Source organism: Callospermophilus lateralis, chromosome 1, assembly GCF_048772815.1.
Source record: "Callospermophilus lateralis isolate mCalLat2 chromosome 1, mCalLat2.hap1, whole genome shotgun sequence".
In the NCBI taxonomy this organism is placed as follows: Eukaryota; Metazoa; Chordata; class Mammalia; order Rodentia; family Sciuridae; genus Callospermophilus; species Callospermophilus lateralis.
In genome coordinates, this window is record NC_135305.1 from 179527900 (window position 1) to 179548234 (window position 20335).

At 34.7% G+C, this 20335-nt stretch overlaps 1 protein-coding gene across 1 annotated transcript in view; it reads right to left on the reverse strand.

The window, feature by feature from the left end:
- Erc2 (ELKS/RAB6-interacting/CAST family member 2) overlaps window positions 1–20335 on the reverse strand; it is an 813481-nt gene that overhangs the window by 523451 nt on the left and 269695 nt on the right. The window contains exon 6 of the mRNA XM_076856276.1: window positions 13747–13914. Within this exon, the coding sequence (XP_076712391.1) occupies window positions 13747–13914 (168 nt within the window). The remainder of the gene's footprint in view (window positions 1–13746; window positions 13915–20335) is intronic.

A 20335-nucleotide genomic window follows, 5' to 3' on the forward strand; every position in this document is an offset into this window, starting at 1 on the left:
ACTAGTAAAAACAGGAAGTATTATTTTAGAAATGTTTCTAATTGAAATTATAAATTTCAGCTTATAGGTAGTACAGTGTCCAGAATAAAAAAAATTCTGTAATAATTTATTACTAAAGGACTGGTATTATAACAAAGTGTTATAAAGATGAAAATAAATGCAAAGATTTATTTACTTTTCCATAGTCATCAGTCAATGCAGCATCTTCCCTGGCTTTGAAAGATTCCAAACCTTGTAAAGAGTCCTTGATATAAACCAAGAGCCACAATAGCTACAGAGGAAATTAAGCACAACTACACATTGCAGAATTGGGGAAGATATATAATACAAGATGGTTCCATCATTAAGAAAATTAGAGTAAAGTTAAAGAACAATTTTAGAAACTCAGTGTTAACTATCATGAAAAGGAGAGCAGAGAAAGTGACACAGTCCATGACATTCCAGAATTGCAGGCACCAACAGCTGCTATCAGCAAAGATCCAAAAGTATGTGCAGTGTGTTAGTCTGCATTCTATTTCTGTGACAAAGTAGCTGTGAAAAATCAACTTAAAAGAAGAAATATTTATTTTGGATCATGATTTCAGAAGTTTCAATCCACAGTTAGTGGAGTCTGTTGCATTTAGGTAAATGGTAAGGCAGAAAGTCACGGCAGAGAGGGTATAGTGAAGCAAAGCTGCTTGCCTCATGGCAGCCAGGAAGCAGGGGGTTGGGGGAGGCTGGGGTCATGTTGCTCCAACTAGGTACCACCTCCTAAAGCTTCCACCACCTCCCACTAATGTCATCAGCTATGAAGACATCAATGGATTAGTCCATTGATGAGGTCAGAGCCTTCATGATCCAATCACTTTCCAAAAGCCTTACTTCTCAACATTGCTGCATTGCGGACCAAGTCTTCAACACATGACCATTTGGGGGACACTTCATATCTAAACCATAACATGCAGAAATGAATATAAGAAATACATCCAAAAAACAAAGGAACGAATGAGAAATTAGCTTGCCAGAAACCTATCTCCACAAGTTCTATAACTGACCAAAAGAAATATTTTCAAGTTGCTTAGGTCTTAATTCTCTCTCAAATCTTATATAAATTAATAAGCACCCTTTTCTTTTTTATGTTTCCAAAACTACTCTATGAAACAGTAAGATATCATGGTCATGAACTTAGCTATACTATATTTCATTCAACATATGGTATTACTTTGAAATTCACTTTCTAGAAAAAGAAAAAACTGGCTTACTTCTTCTAGACTGGGATTTAGATAAACTCAATTTACAAAACATACATTGGCACACTTTGACAAGTCCATATTGAATGTGCTTCAGCACAGAAAAAGATTTTAAAAATAAAATTAACAAGGTCTTACTATTATGTTTCATTTTTAATATACTTTCTCTCTAAAATATGTCAGAAAAATATTTAGGATTCCTTGAGTCAGAGTTATGTTTTACTAATCAGAAAACACCTAGTTGTAAGACTGATGGAAGAATCCAAGCAGGCAAAAATAAAGTTTTCTAAACTTCTGAACTGAGAGCAAGATAGAAATTAGATCTCCTGATGAATGATACCCACAAATGTGGGTAAAAGAAATTATATCAAGCCAAATAGGTGCAGCCATCATCAATGCCTAGCTGCTCAAGCCATTTCCAGGGAAGTTATCGAGAACTGACCCTGACTAAATGGAGTGAGTCATCAGCAGGCCCCTGACATCAGCCAGCTGCAAAGTCTTACAGGGACTGGGCTAGATTGAAAAAAGATTTCCAAAAGCTCCAACATAAAAAGCTTCCCTATCAGATTTCCCAATGCTTTCTTCTAGGTCTTTTACATCCAAATTACCCCCTCATAAAACAAAGAAAGGAAAACTACAAAAAATTAAAAATAAGACTTTTTCCTTCTGCATGTGTATTTTGGTTGATTTGATAAAAGGTCTGAAATCATCTTTATAGTCACCGTCATCTTAAAAATAATTTAGCAGCAGCAACATCTGTATAAATGAAGACATGAAGTCCCAAGGTAGGTGGGAGACTTCTTGTGGTTTATCCCTGGTCATTGGAAATGAATCAAAGAACCTATGCAGGCAACTCACTCATTTATTTTTATTTCATTTTTTATGTTTATTACATAAATATCAAAATCTACGAAAGTAGAGAAAATAATATAATGAATTCCACATACTCATTTCCCAACTTAAACAAGAATCTACTTATGACTACTTTTGTTTCATCTACCACCCCACTCCCCTTTTCTATTCCCCTAATGATTTTAAATTAAATGCCAGATCTTATGTCATTTCATCCATAACTAATTGAGCTTATATGTTTAAGAGACAAGGATTTCTCACCTTAAAATTTTTTCATTATCACACCTTAGAAAAGTTTACCAAGGATTGTTCAATATCATCAGTTTAACCTTTAATTTCCCCAGTGGGCTCACAATTTTACCATTTTTTATATGAATCAGAATCATAATAAGGTCTGTACACTATGGTTGAGTTTTATGTGTCCTATATATTTTTAACCTATAGTTTTGCTCTCTAGTTCCTTTAATATTTTTGGGTTTTTGTTAACAACAACTCATTCTCATTTCCTATGATGGAAATGAACACACTGCACTCTATGGGGTAGTTTGTCACGTTATTGTCTCTCCTTTGTATTTCCATGCAAGACAACTTCATTGGCAATGGAGCACATGTCTATCAGGAGGCACAGGGCATTTGACAGAGCATCCATTAAAGTTCAATCTCCAGACCAATTAAGTTATTGGCAGTTACAAAATGCTCATGGTCTATCATTGATTCTTCATTTGTCAGCTGGAATTCTTTTATAATCTACCCTTTGATTACCCTGAGGTACAATTTATATTAAAAAATTATGATGAGTGTTCAATTCTCTCCCTTTACTTACCAGTTTGAAAAATAACAAGTTGGTTCCACAGATTCTACAAAAGAATATTTTTAAGTAGTTATTACCCATAAGTCATGCTTTACACATACTTTATCTGCCATTGTTGCTCAGATTCTTTGATTAGGGGTACATGGTTAGCCAATGAGAGTTTCTCAGTCCTTTTGATGTGCTTCTCTCAGCCTGTGTAAGCTTTCCTGTTTTACAGCATGACAAGATGTTACAGGCATTGTTTCCTGTCCCAGACATAGATTTAACCAGCTCTATAAAGGCTGTTAGTAGGAAAAGAGTACAATCTGACAGTAGGAATGCTCATTGCTACTAGATTGATCCTTGTTTCTAGGACTTTTCAGGGGCATAGCTAGGCTATATATTAGTATATGGATTACAATTAGCATATGTATCCTATATATTATATATAAAACATACATACATTTTAAAGTATAAAATACAACATGAGTTCATACTGATATTCCAAATGAAACATAGGGCCACAGTACATTCACTTAACTTCATTAATATTGCATATGTATTTCCTTTTTCTCACAGGCTGGAAATTTAAACTCTTTTTAAAGACACCTGCAGAAACTTTCATTTGCTTTATTTCATTCTTCACATACATCTGCTTAGAATAGCAATACCCACACTGCAACCAATAATACAATTACTGAAAAAGGTTTAAGATGTTTTACATGTCTTTATCCTGGATTAGATCCTGCTGGAGATGTGCACTTATAAAACTCTGCTTTAAAGTCACTTGGAAAGATCTTCTCTGTGTGGTTAAGACAATAATCTGAATGATGATTCAGACAACACAGACAGGTTTGGTTCATTTTCCTTTTAACTTTTTAAGGATTGCCTTTCAGGATTTAATTTTGCTTTGTAATTATGTAAAATATTTTCATGGTCCCGAAGACAAATCTATAAGACAAGGTATATGCTCAAAAAGTGTAGGCTCTCTCCCTACTCATTATATCCTATGATCTCCAGTATTTGTTAATTTTATGATTTTTCCATCATTTTTATAAAAATAAGCAATTTCACACATTCATAAATTTTTACAGTCCCCCAACTCCTTTGATAAACAGAAGTATATCATATACCCTTTTCATCACCTTCTTTTTTTTTCTTGATTTGACAAAATATACTATGGATCCCTCCATGTCAGTATACTGATGTAGTAGAGTTCATCTTTTGCACAACTGCATAACACTCCATCTTCTGGATCATAATGATTTATTCAATCAGTCCCATCCTACAGACATCTTGATTGTTTGCAGTCTTTTGCTAGTACAAACATGTTGCAATGAAGTCTTGGATGTTTTATATTTTTACCAGTATACCTTTGAGATCTATTTCTACAACTGACATTGCCAGTCAAAAGCAAACACATGTGGAATTTGCTAAATTTTGTCAAATTCTCCTCTGAGATGGAATTTACCACTCTGCATTATTACTACCAGCATTATTGAAAGGCTAATTTACCCCCCACCAGTCTTGCCAATAGATAATGTTTCAAACTTTTGGACTTTTACCAATGTAGTAAGTGAAAAATGATTTTTCAATGTAGTTTTAATATGCAATTTTCTTATCATATTGAATATTATAATTTAGGGAGTATTTACATTTATTTTTCTATGTAGTGTCACTGTGTGTATATGTGTGTGTGTGTGTGTGTGTGTGTGTGTGTGTATAGACTGATAGCATAATTATTCTATAGGGTCGTTGGCCTTTTGGGTTTCTATTTTTAAAATCATTATTTACTAGAAATCTGAAGCCATTATCTGAAGCAAAACTTGAGCATCTACTTCCCAAGTTGCTACTTGTCTTTTAATATAATAATTATTGCCATATAAATTACTTTATTTTACACATTATCAATACCAAAGATTTGCTTGGTAGTTTTCCCCACACCTTATTTATAGAAGAGTTAATCAATCTTTTCTCCTAGTACCAACATTAAAGCATTGCCAAAGTCTAAATATCTCTATTGATAACAATGATAAAATAGAATAATAGTTCATTAATAGATCCAACAAATATTTTTGAAGTTCCTATGTTGTGCCATGTATTGCTTTCAAAGCTCATATATCCCAGTGAATAAACCAAAGGTCATTTTCTTCATGAGATTTATGTTGTATGAAGTTTTATATAAATACAGGCCAATAAAAAGTCAAAATACATATTCAAGTGTTGCTTAGTAATGAAATCTCTAACTAGATACAATGTCCCTGAGGAATAAGATTATATTTTTGTCTTCTACACAATCTTCATTGGAGATTTTTCCAAGAAAATACACTTGAGAATTCAAAGATTTGTAAGTGACGAGGTCTGAAAGTATCATAACAGTTCTTTTAGTCATCAGTGATTTTCATGGAGTTACTGGGATGCTTTGTCAGATGCCTAAGGTCTTCCTGGGGTTGCTCTGGAAGGCAACCAAGAGAAGCAATCTTGTGTGAATCAACTCCCAATCATTATATTTTGAGTGGTAGTGTTGGTATTGTTTATTTCTTGCTTACTTCTCTGTTATTCCCAGCACCTAGCACCATGCCTAATACATAGTAGATACCTTATAAATAACTTACTGGAGATTTAACAAGAAGGTTACCAAAATCATGCTATATACCTAATTTCCATATTAAATGCTCTGTCTCTCTTGTGTACAGAGAGCAACGTGCAAGTGTAATTTAAGCTTTTCCTAATTAAATCTTTACAATTAATGTACTTAATTGATATACCAAATATACTTTGTAACTTGGGATGGGAGCAAGGTTAAAGAGTTAACAAATCCTCAAGCTGCTCTCCCAGACACAGACAGGTCTCTGGCTACATTTTCAAGTAGCTCCACATGCCCAGCTTGCCATGCCGTTCCCTTCTTCCTGTCCTACTCTCAGAAGAGCTGTCAAAGGTAGTCATCAGTGTGGAGACAAGTGACCCTTCTCACAGTTGATACTGCCAGCACTGGACTAAGGATACATTGAGAAAATGAGGAGGTGGAGCCTCTTTTTTTCCTTTACACTGGCCAGATCTCAAGTCACAGTCTCTTCAGTTTCAAATTAACCACAGCCAAATAACATTGTAGGGATCAAACATTGTTCTTTTGTATTCATAAGAATTTAAGAAATTGCCTTTAATTTGAAAATTTTAAGAAATGAATGCAATGAAATAAACTTCATAGACTTGAAGATAGAAATTCTTGCGACAAAATCAAACTCCTATGGTTTAAAATGGTCCTCATCTACACAACTTATTATCTCAAGTTGTACTCCTTTTATTTAGTAAGAAGAGTTTTATTAAAACTACACTATTGTGTATAGAACAAATATCTGTATTTGATTTAAAGAAGAAAAAAAAGGGAAGTTCATATTTAAAAAGGTAAAATATTCTTGCAGAAGTCCTGCTATCTTACTTCACTCTTCACATTTTGGTTTGCTGTGTAAATATACATAAAGAAACTTCACTGCAGCAAATATTAGCCCTTCTCCAGAGGGATGCAGGCAATTGTTACAAATGTGGATCCAGAGAACATAATCACAATGTACACTGGTTATTTCTAAAGAGTGCCCCCCAAAAGAAAAAAAAGTGGATGGAAGTACTTAATAAACTCTGTTTTCCATAAACTTCATTTTTAGAAAGGAAAGAATGTGAGCTCGGGGGTCAGTGAGAGTTTTGTTGGATTTCCCTCCTCCTAAATTCTGTCATCTCCTTTTCTAAAGTGGCAAGTCAGTTTCCCACAGACATGACAGAAATACATACTTTTATTTTCCCCCTGCAAACCATTTACCAGTAAGTAACACTTACCAGTGGCTGTGTATTTTCTCATAGATGATTGGTTAATTGGATATTGTCACTTCCAGTCACTGCTTATTATAGACAAGCGTTTTTTCAAACAGAAGTATAAGCAAACAAAAGTACTAATGATCCATTTCTTTTCTTTCAAAGAAATAAAGAGTTCTGATTCCATATCTTTATACCACAAAATAATGGACATAGATTATGAAGGGATATAATATAGAAATTAAAAATGATCCAGTTATCTTAATTACATGTTTGGCTGTATGGGTCAAATAACATCCTGATGAGCTCAAAAAGAAGGGCCAAATTCTTTTGTTCCAGTAGGAAAATAAGTTACTCAAAATACGCTTACAATGGCTAAGGCTTGGAAAGTTTTTGATTAAAAAAGGATTTTTGTTGGAATACTTATAATAAGATTTGAGTTGCAGTAACAATATAAAATTGAAAGCAGAATTCCATACAAAAAGAGTACTGTAAAATATCATTATTTTGGTACAATGGAAAATAAGGTGTTTGTGGTTTTACTCTATAAATTCTGTGTTGTCTGCTCATATGTATTCCTTCTTGGCCTTCCTCTGAATAGCCATTCTGATTTCCAAGCCCTTCTGCACCAGATTCATTTGTGGTGGGGGAAATCCCATCATCAACATCTTCTAGATTCTACTTTCTTCCTCCATTTTATTGGCTTTTCAGGACTAATTCATGAACATGCATCACATTGGTGTTCAGTTACAGGGCAGACAATGAATTTTCCTAATCCATTTAGCGTGCTGACAGAGCCATGTTCACAATTTATAGAATTTCCTTTTAGACATCTACCTATTTCACAGTTCATCAAGATTCAAACTGAACACCTGTGTTTACGAAGTCAAAAGCAATTTTATCCTAACAAGGTGTTAAATAAGGCATTCTCTGAAAGCCTGAACAATGAAAATAACAACAAAGTACAATACTCTTGACCTACAAAACAAGATGATGTCAGTAGCTACATGTGCCATTCTCTAATAGTCCAGAAATGACCACAGAACCACCATAATAAAAGCTTTTATAACAAACTTGGGATGCTGCCTTGCATCATATTTTAATTCATTTTGTGCTTTTATCTTAAGAAAATAAAAGCACCAATATAGTCACCAGGATAACTGAAAATCTGAAAAACAGCTAAAAATCTTTGAAAATCAAATGTGCCCCTTTATACAATCCCTTCACTGGCTAGATACAGGGGCATTTTCTGCATTCTGAGGCTCACAAAGCTTGACCTTGGCTCATTTTTATGTGAACCCAAATTTTCACATCATTAATAAAAAGAGAATCAAAACAAAGCCCACAGACATTAGGGGAGGGGAAAGTGTGTAGTTCCACACTGCGATCATCCATATTCTCAAAATGGAAAGAGAAAAAATAAAATTCACATAGCAGAAGTGGTGACCCTTGTGGTTCCCAATCTTTTTTTTCTTCTACTGGTAATAAACCATTCTGCAGACCTCCCAATTGTGGCCACCATGATAGTTACTACTTCATAGGTTTATGTCTTTTTCTTGCAGTTAAGAGTGTTATCAATAAAAATTTCAAATGATGACTTTCCCCGTCAAATAAAAACATCTTAAAATGTGAAGCCAACAAGAGGCTTAGAGTAGAAAAATGCAAATGACACAGGGCTTTCTTTTGTATATTTTTCCACCAAATCCCTTAAGTTATTAATTTTAAAGACATTCCTTGCAAGGGAGACAATATACCCTAAATGACACTGGGGTAGTGTGACAGTCTTAAAAGTTGGTTTGGACATATGCTACTAACTTTTTTAAAAAGCACCTCAACTTTAAATGCAGTGATTATGAAGGGCTCCAAACAAAAGTTTACCTAAAAAAAGGACACTTAAATATTATGCTTTGAAGGCTGACATGAAGTGATTAAAAAGACAGCTTGCCAGTTAACTACAGCAGAAAATGAAAACAAAAACTGAAATAATTGCGTAACAGTAAAGGATGACTACTTGTAAATCACACCTTATATACTGTGGCAAATATTATTTCCACGCATTTAAAAAAAACTCCTTCCAAACCTGTGAGTCCTGATGAGAAGTTTCTTAAATATGTGGAATTGTTTGCAAGGTCCCACAGGGAATGTGTCTAGTCCCACAGTCTTTGGAAGCCACATGGCATTCCCAACTCCCTGTCATGGTGTCTTCTTTGCCCACAAGTTGCAGCTTTGCCATAAAGTGAGGCAGAGACGCCATCCCAATGTTAATAAACTGAGAAGCAAGGACACAGAAAACTTGTTCTTTCCTCTGTGTAACAACATTTTCATTGTTAAAAGCTTGGATTTTATGATTCATCTTGCAAATTAGCAAGACCAGGGTGCAAACTTGGCCTGCCATCACACTGAGTCATCTGTGACTCAGTAACTGAGAAATAATGCCACAGGCTCAGAAAATGCTGCCTCCACCACCAGCACCTTACACAAGCTCCTTGCAGAAATGATCATGCAACTTCTGTTAAAAATCCATTTAATGTTTATATTACAAATGTCTAACATGCTTATCATGAAAAATCTAAAGAGCACCTTGGTCTCCACCACTCAGAACAAAGGAATATACTGTTGCCCATTCTTTCCCTTTTTTATACATAGTATGCAAGCATACATGTGTGTATGTATATATGTATGTATGTGTGTATATATATATGGGTGTGTGTGCATATGTGTGTGTGTGTGTGTGTATATATGTGTAAAAGTTTTTAATTTCCTTAAAGATGTTCATGGAACATCTTTAAGGAAATAAAAACTATACAATAAACTCTACTTGATACACTAGGATTCTAAACTTTCTGAAAAATGGAAATTTCCCCTAAAGGGAAATTTCACTATGGCCACAACATTCTATTATAGGCATAATGCTACCATGAGGATTTAAGTCCCAGTTATTCATTCTTAGCTACTTTCTTATACAATACAAGATTATAAACATGCTTGAAAGTACAGTGAATTCATTGGTTAGGACAGAATTACAAAACTTGCCACAAACTTTGCCATTAAGAACTAGGGTTGTGGCTTGGTGGTAGAGTGCTGTCCTAGCACATGTGAGGCACTAGGTTCGACTCCCAGCACCACATAAAAATAAACAAAATAAAGGCATTGGGTCTATCTACAACTTAAAAAAAAAAAAAAAAAAAGATTAAATGAAGCCAGGCACAGTAGCGCGCACCTGTAATCCTAGCAGCTCGGGAGGCTGAGGTAGAAGAATTGTGAGTTCAAAGACAGCCTCCTCAAAGACAAGGTGCTAGCAACTCAGGGAGACCCAGGCTCTAAATAAAACACAAAGTAAGCCTGTGGATGTGGCTCAGTGGTTGAGTGACCCTGAGTTCAATTCCCAGTACTCACCCTTACCAAAAAAAAAAAAAAAAAAAGATTCAATGAAATAATGCACATCAGTTTCCTAACACAAAGGAAGCCCTCAATCCAGTGGAACTCTTTTTTTAAGTAATAAAAGGAAGATGAAGTCCAATTAAGACTCTGGAATTATTAGTAGCCAATGATAATGAAAGCACTGGGAGTTTATGGTATTATAAATCAATTCTGTATCATATATCCATATGCCCAAGACAGTGTCTACTTGATGAGGGCAGGAACTATATCTATCATTTAAAAGGCATTCAAAGAGTATGTATTAAGTGAAGAAAATGCACAAAATCCATAGGACAAAGATCATTAAGGTGAAGGTCTAAGATCATTACTGTGAAGGTCTTGGAACTGCTTCAGAGCATATGTAAACCCCCTGAAATTATATACATTATTACATGTGATTTTGAGTGTGTATCTGCCAAGGTGAATTTTCTGGAGAAATGACCTATAGATAGTATAAGATTCTCATATGTACTGATTTTTTTTTTAATTAGGGACCCTTGCTTCAGAGCTGCACTACCTTCCCCTAAATATTTTGCTCCTTGCCTGCATAAACATGAAATCCCTACATATTTTCATTGATTAACAAGTTCTCAGATATTTACTCTTAGAAGAGTAGTGACCTATCTTGAACAAAAATTAGTACAAACTAGCATTATGATGTGTTATATTGTCACATAACACATCTTCCAAAAGGTACATGTAGAAGTCATGAAGCCTGACGGTCTAGAAATCATGCTGGGTTGGGGAAATGTGTACTTGCCAGAAAACAAATTTCTTAATCAGGGGACAGAACTAAGAATATGGGCACATTCATAGTACCTTTATTTATCTTCAATGCTCTAAGATATTAAGTGACTCAATTGAAATATAAATGTATGGAGTTCATAAATACACTTGTCAAAAATTCAAAGGAGAGTCACAAAGGTAAAACAAAATGGATAAGATGAGAAGTGACTATTTAGAATTGACTTGCCAAAACGTCCCCTATCAACAGTGGTACTGCTAATAATAACAGCAGTGACGGAGGCACTATTTGTAGCTATAGCCTTTTACTATAAGCAAAGCACTTTTCACACAGATGTGTCATGCTGGCAAAATGACTGCCATTTTATAGACTGACATATAAAGGCTCACAGAAGCTCAAGTCTGACCCACATCATACCATTTCTGAATATGGAGGCTGGGGAATGTCCATACATCTTCCACTTCTAAATGCTACCTTTTTAATCAAACATTTTGCTTCACATGGCAGAATCATTGTTAGGCCTTCTGAATTTCTGGATATGTTGCCAATTATTCATTAAGGTTCAGAAAAAGCAAGGCACTTAAGAAAGCCAATTCATTATTATCCATATTGCTGTGGAATCTGTGTTAGTGAATGAGGAAGTTAGTACATAGAAAACATCAAGGGAAATAGCAAAATAAGAAACTTGGCTTTGGGGCCCTTTGAAGCTATTTTAAAAAATAAAATGTTATGTTAAGAGCAATGTGGTGTATCTGTGTGTGTGTGTGTGTATGTAATTATTATTCCATTGATTTATTGCACACATGTCAGAGTGTCTGGGCATTTGTACAAGTTAAAACAAACCAACCAAGGAGCCAAGCCACACAGCCACAAATCCAGACAACTTGCCTCCCACCCCTCACTCCACCCTTCATCCTACCACCTCCCAAACACAAATTCCCTACTAGCGAAACCCTTCTGTACAAAAATGAACTATTAAGCCAGAGACATCTATCATTTAGGAATGAGTTAGGAACCAAACTGCAAAGAATTATCATATGTAACCTCTTCTGAGTATGAGCACCATATTTTTCTAATGAATGTTTTTTTCACAGAACTGGCGATTGACCCTAAGAGTACTCTACCACTGAATTACATTGCCAGCCCTTTTTATTTTTTTACTTGAGACAGGTTCTCACTAAGTTGCCCAGGCTGGCCTAGAACTTATGATCCTCCTGCCTCAGCCTCATGAATAGCTGGCATCAGAGGCATGATCTACCATGCCTGGCTTTGCATGTTCATTTAAATCCAGACTTTTTGTTGCAGGACAAAAGGAAACAATCTCTCCTCTAGTCACCCACTAAACCACCACATGTTAAATAGGAAGACTCTTTTCCCTTTGCTATTCCAAGGAGTAGAGAAACCAATTTAAAGTATTTTACTCCACCGCCAAAAATCCTCTGCTTATGATCCAACAATTAGAGCTAATTTCAACCTAAATTGCTTTCTTTAAGAGATGGATAGCATTAGGTAACTTTCTCCTCTGCATCTATATACAAAGATATCTTAATAGGAGAAAAAAAGGCAAAACAAATTCCTGAAACATCCATTTCACACTCAACTTCAAAGCAGTGGACTTAGAAAATCATCTCATTATCTCTGCCTCAGATGGAGAACAATTTTTTTTCTACTTCAAAGCATCATCTCCTCATTGGGTCATTTTAGTTATTGAATGTGGTGCAGAAGCTAGCCATATCGCCACTTATTAAATGATATGTGTAGGTCTAATTTGGACTACGTTAATTTGAAAGAGATAAAATACAAGTAAAAGAATAAGAACAGGGTGAGAGGCCAGGGACTACAGCATACATACATCAATGTAAGGTAGTGGGAGGAAAAGCCTTTATGAGCTGACTTTTCTCATTTTTGCCTTCTGGAAAGGAATTATCAAGAAACCTGACTGCCTGTTTGGGCAAGCAGACTGCCTTGCTCATCAAATGTCTTCCTACCCAACACACAGCAACACAATCACATTAACTTTATCAGAAATCCTAGTATTATTGATAACTTAAGACAAAATATGGATCTAATCAGTTGTTTCATGAAGAAAAATTCAAACAGGGGTCAACAGACTATCTGGTCCAATTTAGGGTAAGAGACTAGCTGGGTATCCCAATGCCCACTCAACCCTCTTCTGACAAAAACACATTCTTTGCTAAATTGCTCACTTTTGACAATTGTTTGATTTAATTAGTTTGTACTTTTGTATTTCTTAGCAGATCCAAAGATGTAATACAATTAGGGGAAATAGGGTGATAGGCTAGTAAGATATATTTTTTGTTCATTCTTCTAAGTATGAATAAGAAATAACCAACACCACCTTTAAGAAACTTAAATGATACTTTCTTCAATGAGTAAAAGAATTTTGGAAATTGAGGATACTCCTTATTAAGAAATCCCTGGAACTACAGGTGCCAAGAGGCAGACCTATACAAATGATGTACAGCAAAGTAAGGAACTTTTATGATTTTTGATAAAATGAAAGACCTCCAGATCGATCCCTTATCTATCATTTCCAAATCCAAAAAAAGCCCTGACAAATGAAAAAAAAAAAAAACCCAAGTGCGAATCAAATTCCTTTGGTGGCACCACATAATGCAACCTGACAGGAGAAAATTTATATAGTCATTATCCTTCTTCAGAGTAAGAAAATTTTTCTGCAGAAATATTCATGGTTTTGCTTATAAGGTATTGATGCAACCTCACTGGGAATGTTATACAAACTATGATACATGCAATAGATCTCACCTTTCCAAAATTCCAAAAACCTGAATTCCAAACACACCTGGTCCCAAGGGTTCTTCCAAAGAAAGCTGCTCAGATATGACATCTCTGACATCCAGAATCCCGAGACCTTAACTTACCTCAGTCTGAAGAATGGCAGCCCTTTGTTCTTTGGCAGTAAGCGACTCTTTAAGCACTTCAATGTGTTGCTTGCAATCTGAATTTTGATTGCTAAGGGTTTCAAGCTTTGTTTGTAAGGCAAGAAGTTCTGACTCCTTCTTTGAAAGTTCCTGCTTCAGTTGATCAATCTGTGAAATAACAAAATTGCAAGAAATTAGAAATTATACTTTACATTTGACAGCTATGAATTTCTCTCAATTTTCAATAGCCAATCCAATAGGACAGGCCATGAATTTGCTTAAAGAAATGGTCTTGATTGCAGGGGGCTCTGGTCATTGGATTAGTTGGTTTGACAAGGTAGAGAATACAGGAGGAACAGCAAGGTTAGGATACAATTAAATTTTGACATGTTTGATGAAAGTGAGAGTTTAGGCATAATATTGTATATATGGAGGTCAGGTGCTCATGGAAAGATCTGAGTTCTGTATAGTTGATTTAGCAAATATTAGTTTATATGTGAAGATTTAAATCACAAGAGAAGGAAAGATAATCTGAGAAGAGTATGAAAGACAAGAAGTCCAAGAACAGCTATGTTTAAAGGGAATACAGAAGATCAAATCTTTCCTGGGAAGAAATAATTTTTTAAAAAAAAACTAAATGAGGTAGTGTCCTAAAAACCAAGGAAGTATTGCCAAGATGAGCAGGAATTCCTGACTTGTGAAATGTGATAAATGGCCTGCTTTATACATTGTTCTAATGATAAAATGAAATCACATCCGCAAAAATCCTATGTATATTGTAAATATTATATAAATGAGATATATCCATAGCTCCAAGGGGAGGGTGGGAGAGGGAGGAAGAGAGACATATGGCTTGAGAAGCAGTCTTAGGGGCCTAGAATACATACTATAGAAACAATATCAGTAGACTACCTTCTATCCCACTGGGGCCCTAGGTTCACAATGAAATGAAGGCTTCTTGAACAACTCTACTCATCCATGAAACCCCCAAGCCTATTGCCATTGTCTTCAGGAGGGTCAACAGGGAACTAACAAATACAATTAACCCAAGATAAAACTCCACTGTGGAGAACTGGGGTTGTAGCTCAGTGGCAGAGCACTTGCCTAGCACATGTGAGGCACTGGGTTCAATTCTTAGCACCACATAAAAACAAATAGAAAAATAAAGACATTGTGTCCATCTACAACTAAAAATTATTTTTTTTAAATTCATCATGGAGATGATCATTCAACAGAATCACTTAACTAAAGATAATATAACACAATAACAATGTGTGTGTGTGTGTGTGTGTAACAGAACAAACACACACACACACATATGGGTTTTGTTTTTATGTATATTAAATGTTGAGTAGACACAGAACATAAAATGTACAAGGAAAAGCATGTACATGAGATACAAGTAAAAGCAGTATCCATCATTCAATTCACCAAAGCAGGAAAAAAAAATCATTAGAATTACCCATGCCCCATCCTATATCCATCCTGAATTTGGAGTTTGTCATTTCCTCTCTTATCTTTTAGGCTTACCATATATTTCTGCATCCATAAGTAACATGCTATTTGGTTCTGCATATTTTTCAATGTTGTGTCATGCATACTTTTTAAAGCACTTCTGTCCTGAAAGTTAAATCATGTCCATGTAAACCTATGTACATAGAATTAATTCATTTTCAACAAAGTACAGTATTACATTGTAAGACTTTGCCACGATTTTTTGTTCATTCTGCTGATAGGTATCTGGGTTTATTCCTAGGTGTTTCACTATTACAAATAGTGCCATTCCAAATATTCATTTATATATATATATATATATATATATATATATATATATATATATATATATATATATAGAGAGAGAGAGAGAGAGAGAGAGAGAGAGAGAGAGAGAGCGCGAGAGCGAGAGAGAGGGAGAGATATCAATCTCACTTGGTACAAACAGCAATCATTTTCTTGCACATCCATCAGGAGTTAAACTGCTGGACCACATAGCAAGCACATCTTCATTCAATTTCACTTGATAAAACCAAAATGTTTCCCAAAGTAGTTATATTAATTTGCATAACCATGAGCATGCCAGTCACTTACAAGTATGCCAGTTACTCCACATCTTTACCAACATCTTATGACACCAATCTTTTAGATTTTTGCCAATCTGATATGAGCTGTGGTAGATGGTATTCAGAAACAGCTTCCACCAATCCCTTCCTAGTTGTGTACAAATGACACTCCTCACAATAAGAAATAGAGTCTGTTTATCCTCCCTTGCATCTGAGTTAGACTGTTGACTTCCTTTAAACAACCAGAAGAAACAAAAGTATCAGTATGATTGTCCCAGCCCCAACCTAGAGAAGACTAGCAGCTTCAGCTTCCTCCCACTTGAAACCATTTTACAAGTCCAATTACATTGCTGCCACCACCATGATGAGGAAGCCAGTACTAGGCACATAGAGACGCCATACAGAAACAGAGAGACCTAGTGATAATGGTGGCCCTGTCCTGTTTCTGGTATCCAAGGGAGGAATTTCAATGTTTCATCATTTATCTTTACCACATTTTCCCCCTTTAACATATTTTGGAATGAATGACATTAATGGAATTTTTAACATTAATCTCCCTTTGAATTATCACTTTTAAAAACCTTGCTTAGACACGATGTATTAGATTTTGATGTTACTGAATTCAGCTTGCTAATATTTTGTTAGGAATTTTCATCTGTTTGTGAGTAAGACTAGTTTGTAATTTTCCTATCCTGTGCTGTCTTTGTCAAAGTTTAAGCATTAGTCATACAAATGAAGTAGGGACTATTTCTTTTAATGAAATGGTTTGTGCAAAGTTGGGATTTTTTTCCCATTAATGTGCATTAAAAGTCACCAGCAAAACCATCTAGAGCTGGTATTTTCTAAATACTACTACTTACTACATTTCATCTAAACTTTTACATTGTTTGCAGTAAAATTTCATAAAACTCATTTATATTTTATATATCTTCTTTTTCATTCCTAATATTCTTACTTTAACTTTTCTTTGTTGATGACTCTCAACAGAGGTAACAGCAAGTTAAATAATCTAATCAAGGAGCCAATTGTGGCCATGTTGATCATACAATTACATTTTCACTTTCTATTTCATTAATTTCTGCTCTTATTTTTTATTATTTCCTTTCTTCTACTTTCTTTGAGTTTATTCTATTTTTGTTCCCTAACTTTTTAAGTTAGAAGCTTATCTCACCAATTTTCATTCTTTTTTTTTTTTTTTTAACCTGAGATTCAACACCCAGGGGAGCTTAAACACCAAGCCACATTCCCAGCTGCCCCCCCCCCCCGGCCCCCGCGATCTTTTTTATATTTTATTTTAGAGACAGGGTCTTTCTGAGTTGCTTAGGACCTCTCTAAGTTGTTGAGGCTGGCTTTGAACTTGTTATCTTCCTGTCTCAGCCTCCCAAGATGCTGGGATTACAGGCTTGCATCATTTCACCTGGCTCCCTTTCTCATTCTTACATGAGACTTAAGACTATAAAATACTCTTGTCAGTATCATTTGAGTTTGATCCCAGCAATTCAATTTGTAGTACTGATATTATTATTCAATCCTAAATATTTTCTAATCTCATTATTTCCTCTTTAATCCATGAATAATTTACAAGTACTTTTCTTAATTTCTAAATACAAGGGTGTTTGCGGGGCGGGGGGGGGGGTCACTTCTTGCTTCTTGTTTTTTTGTGGGATTTTTTGGCATTTTATTGATTTTATTTTTTAAAATACACTACAGCAGAATGCATTACAATTCTTATTACACATAGAGAGTACAACTTTTCATATCTTTGTATATAGAGTATGTTTCATTTCTTGCTTTTTGGACAGAAAATGTGATGTATTTAATACTAAGCATTTGAAACGTGTTATGTTTTGCTTTATCAAATAATATATTCTTAGACTTTTCTTAAATGAACTTTTTTATATTGTGTGCTTGAAAAGAATTTGTATCCAACAAATGTTGGGTGTAATATTCTATAATGTACATCGCATTAGATGATACTTTAAATTGGGTAGGTTAAGTCCCCCACCTCTTGATGTTTAAAATCTGCTTTCATCTGTTGATTAAGTAATAGGATTCCTTAAAGATTGAGATCTACTATGTGGATGAACTTGTAGTACTGTTGATTCTTGTATCTCTAAGATTGGTTTCTTTGCCTGAGAACCTACTACAGTTTTTCTATGGCTAGTTTTCAAGTAGTGTGTCTTTTTTCATTTTCAATGTTATCTTTGACCCTCTGTTGAAGGTGTCTCCTGTAAACAGCAATACCCACATTCTTGTATTCGGCCTGACAAAATTAGGTAGAGGATTATCAATATATGTGATGTTAATTCAACCCAGCTTACCTTGTGCTTTCTATATGTACTATCATTTCTTTTTTTCTTGTTTGTTTCTTGGTGTCAATGACTTTTTCCCTCATTCCTTTTTTTTTGCAGATAATTTAAAAGTTCTGGCTTTATTTATATTTTTACATTTATTTTACTTTATTTACTTCTTTAAGTATTTTTTTAGTTCTTGATGGGTCTTTATTTATTTATATGCAGTGCTGAAAATCAAACACAGTACCTCACACATGCTAGGCAAGCACTCTTCCATTGAGCCACAACCCCAGTCCTTACTTTACTTACTTCTAATCTTTAGCTCATTACTCTGGAAATTATAACATTTGCATTTAAAACACTCTATCTTCTGAAGTCGATCTATTATGTTTATTTCTCAATAATATTAGGCCCGAGGCATAAGTCCACCTACCACCCTCTTCCCACACAAATCATTATTGTCATGTATTTTTAGTTCTTTCCTATTTTTTTATTCATTATTACTTTTTGACATCCATGCTAGTTTAGATTTACCCACAAGGTTATTACTGTCTTTGCTTGTTATTCACTCTTATACCTCAGATATTCCATTAACAATCTCATTCTGCCTGAAATGCATCAACTATACAACTTATAAGGGATTAATATCCAGAAAATATAAGAAATTTTACAAACTTGATAGTAAAAAAAAAATCCCTTAAAAAATGGGAAATAGATCTAAAGATATTTCTCAAAAGATGACAAACAAATGTCCAAAAAGGTATATGAGAAAAATGCTCAAAATCACTAATCACCAGAGAAATAGAAATAAAAACCAAAATGAGATATTACCTCACTTCAGTTAGAATAATTATCATCAAAATGACAAATGATAACAATTGCTGGCAAGGATGTGAAGAAAACAGAACCCAGTATACTGCAGACAGAAATTTAAATTAGTACCAAGAGTCATTATGGAAAATAGCATAAAAGTTCCTCAAAAAATTAAAAATAGAACTACTATATGATCCAGCAGTCCTACTCCTGGGTATACATCCTAAGGAAATGAACTCAATATGCTGAAGAGACATCTGCACTCCCATGTTTATTACAGCACTATTCACATTATCCAAAAAATGGAAACAACCTAAGCATACATCAACTGATAATTAAGAAAATGTGGCAAATATACACAAAGGAATATTACTCAGCCACAAAGTGGACAAAACCCTGCAGTTTCCTACAACATAGATAGAACTGGAGGTGATTATGTTAAGTAAACCATGCACAGAAAGACAACTTTCACATGATCTCACTCATATGTGGAATCTAAAACAGTCAATCTCATAGAAATTGAGAATAAAATAGTGGTTACCAGAGGATGGGAAGAATGAGAGAGGGAGGGATGGGGAAAGGTTAGCCAATGAGTAATAAGTTCCAGTTGTATAGAAAAACTAAGCTATGATGTTCCATGTATTAAAATTTGCTTTTGTAGGGTTTTGTCAAACTACATTTTTAATCTGAAAATATATCAATTTTATTCTTTTTTCTTTAATATTATTACTGAGTATTAAAAATAACTTTAGAGGTTAAAAATATTCTTTCAACATATTGAGGATATTATTACACTAACTTCCAACTCCCAGAAGCTACTGACGTCTGAAGCTATCACTCCAAATTCATCCCTGTAAAGGCAATTGGACTTACCAATAATTGCTTTTTAATAGACTTTACATACTTTATAACTCACCTGTTCAAAGCATACAGTTGATAGTTTTTATTATATTCAAAGAATTTGCAGCCATCCTTGCAATCTAGTTTTGGAACTCTTTCATCATCTCAAAAAGAAGCCTTGGATCCATTAGAAATCATTCCCCATTCTTCACATCCCATCCCTAGCCCGAGGTAAGTAAGAATTTACTTTCTATCTGTATAAATTGCCCTATTCTGCATATTTAACATAACTGCAATAATACAGTATGTACACTTTGTAAGTGATTTCTTTCATATGAGGCTGGGTTTTTTTTTTAATATTTATTTTTTAGTACTTGGCGGACACAACATCTTTGTTTGTACGTGGTGCTGAGGATCGAACCCAGGCCGCACACATGCCAGGCGAGTGCGGGCGCTACCACTTGAGCCACATCCCCAGTCCATGAGGCTGTTTTTAACATTCATCCATGTTGCATTGTGTATTGGTACTCATACATTTTTACTGCTGAATAATATTCTACTACATGAATATGCTACATTTTG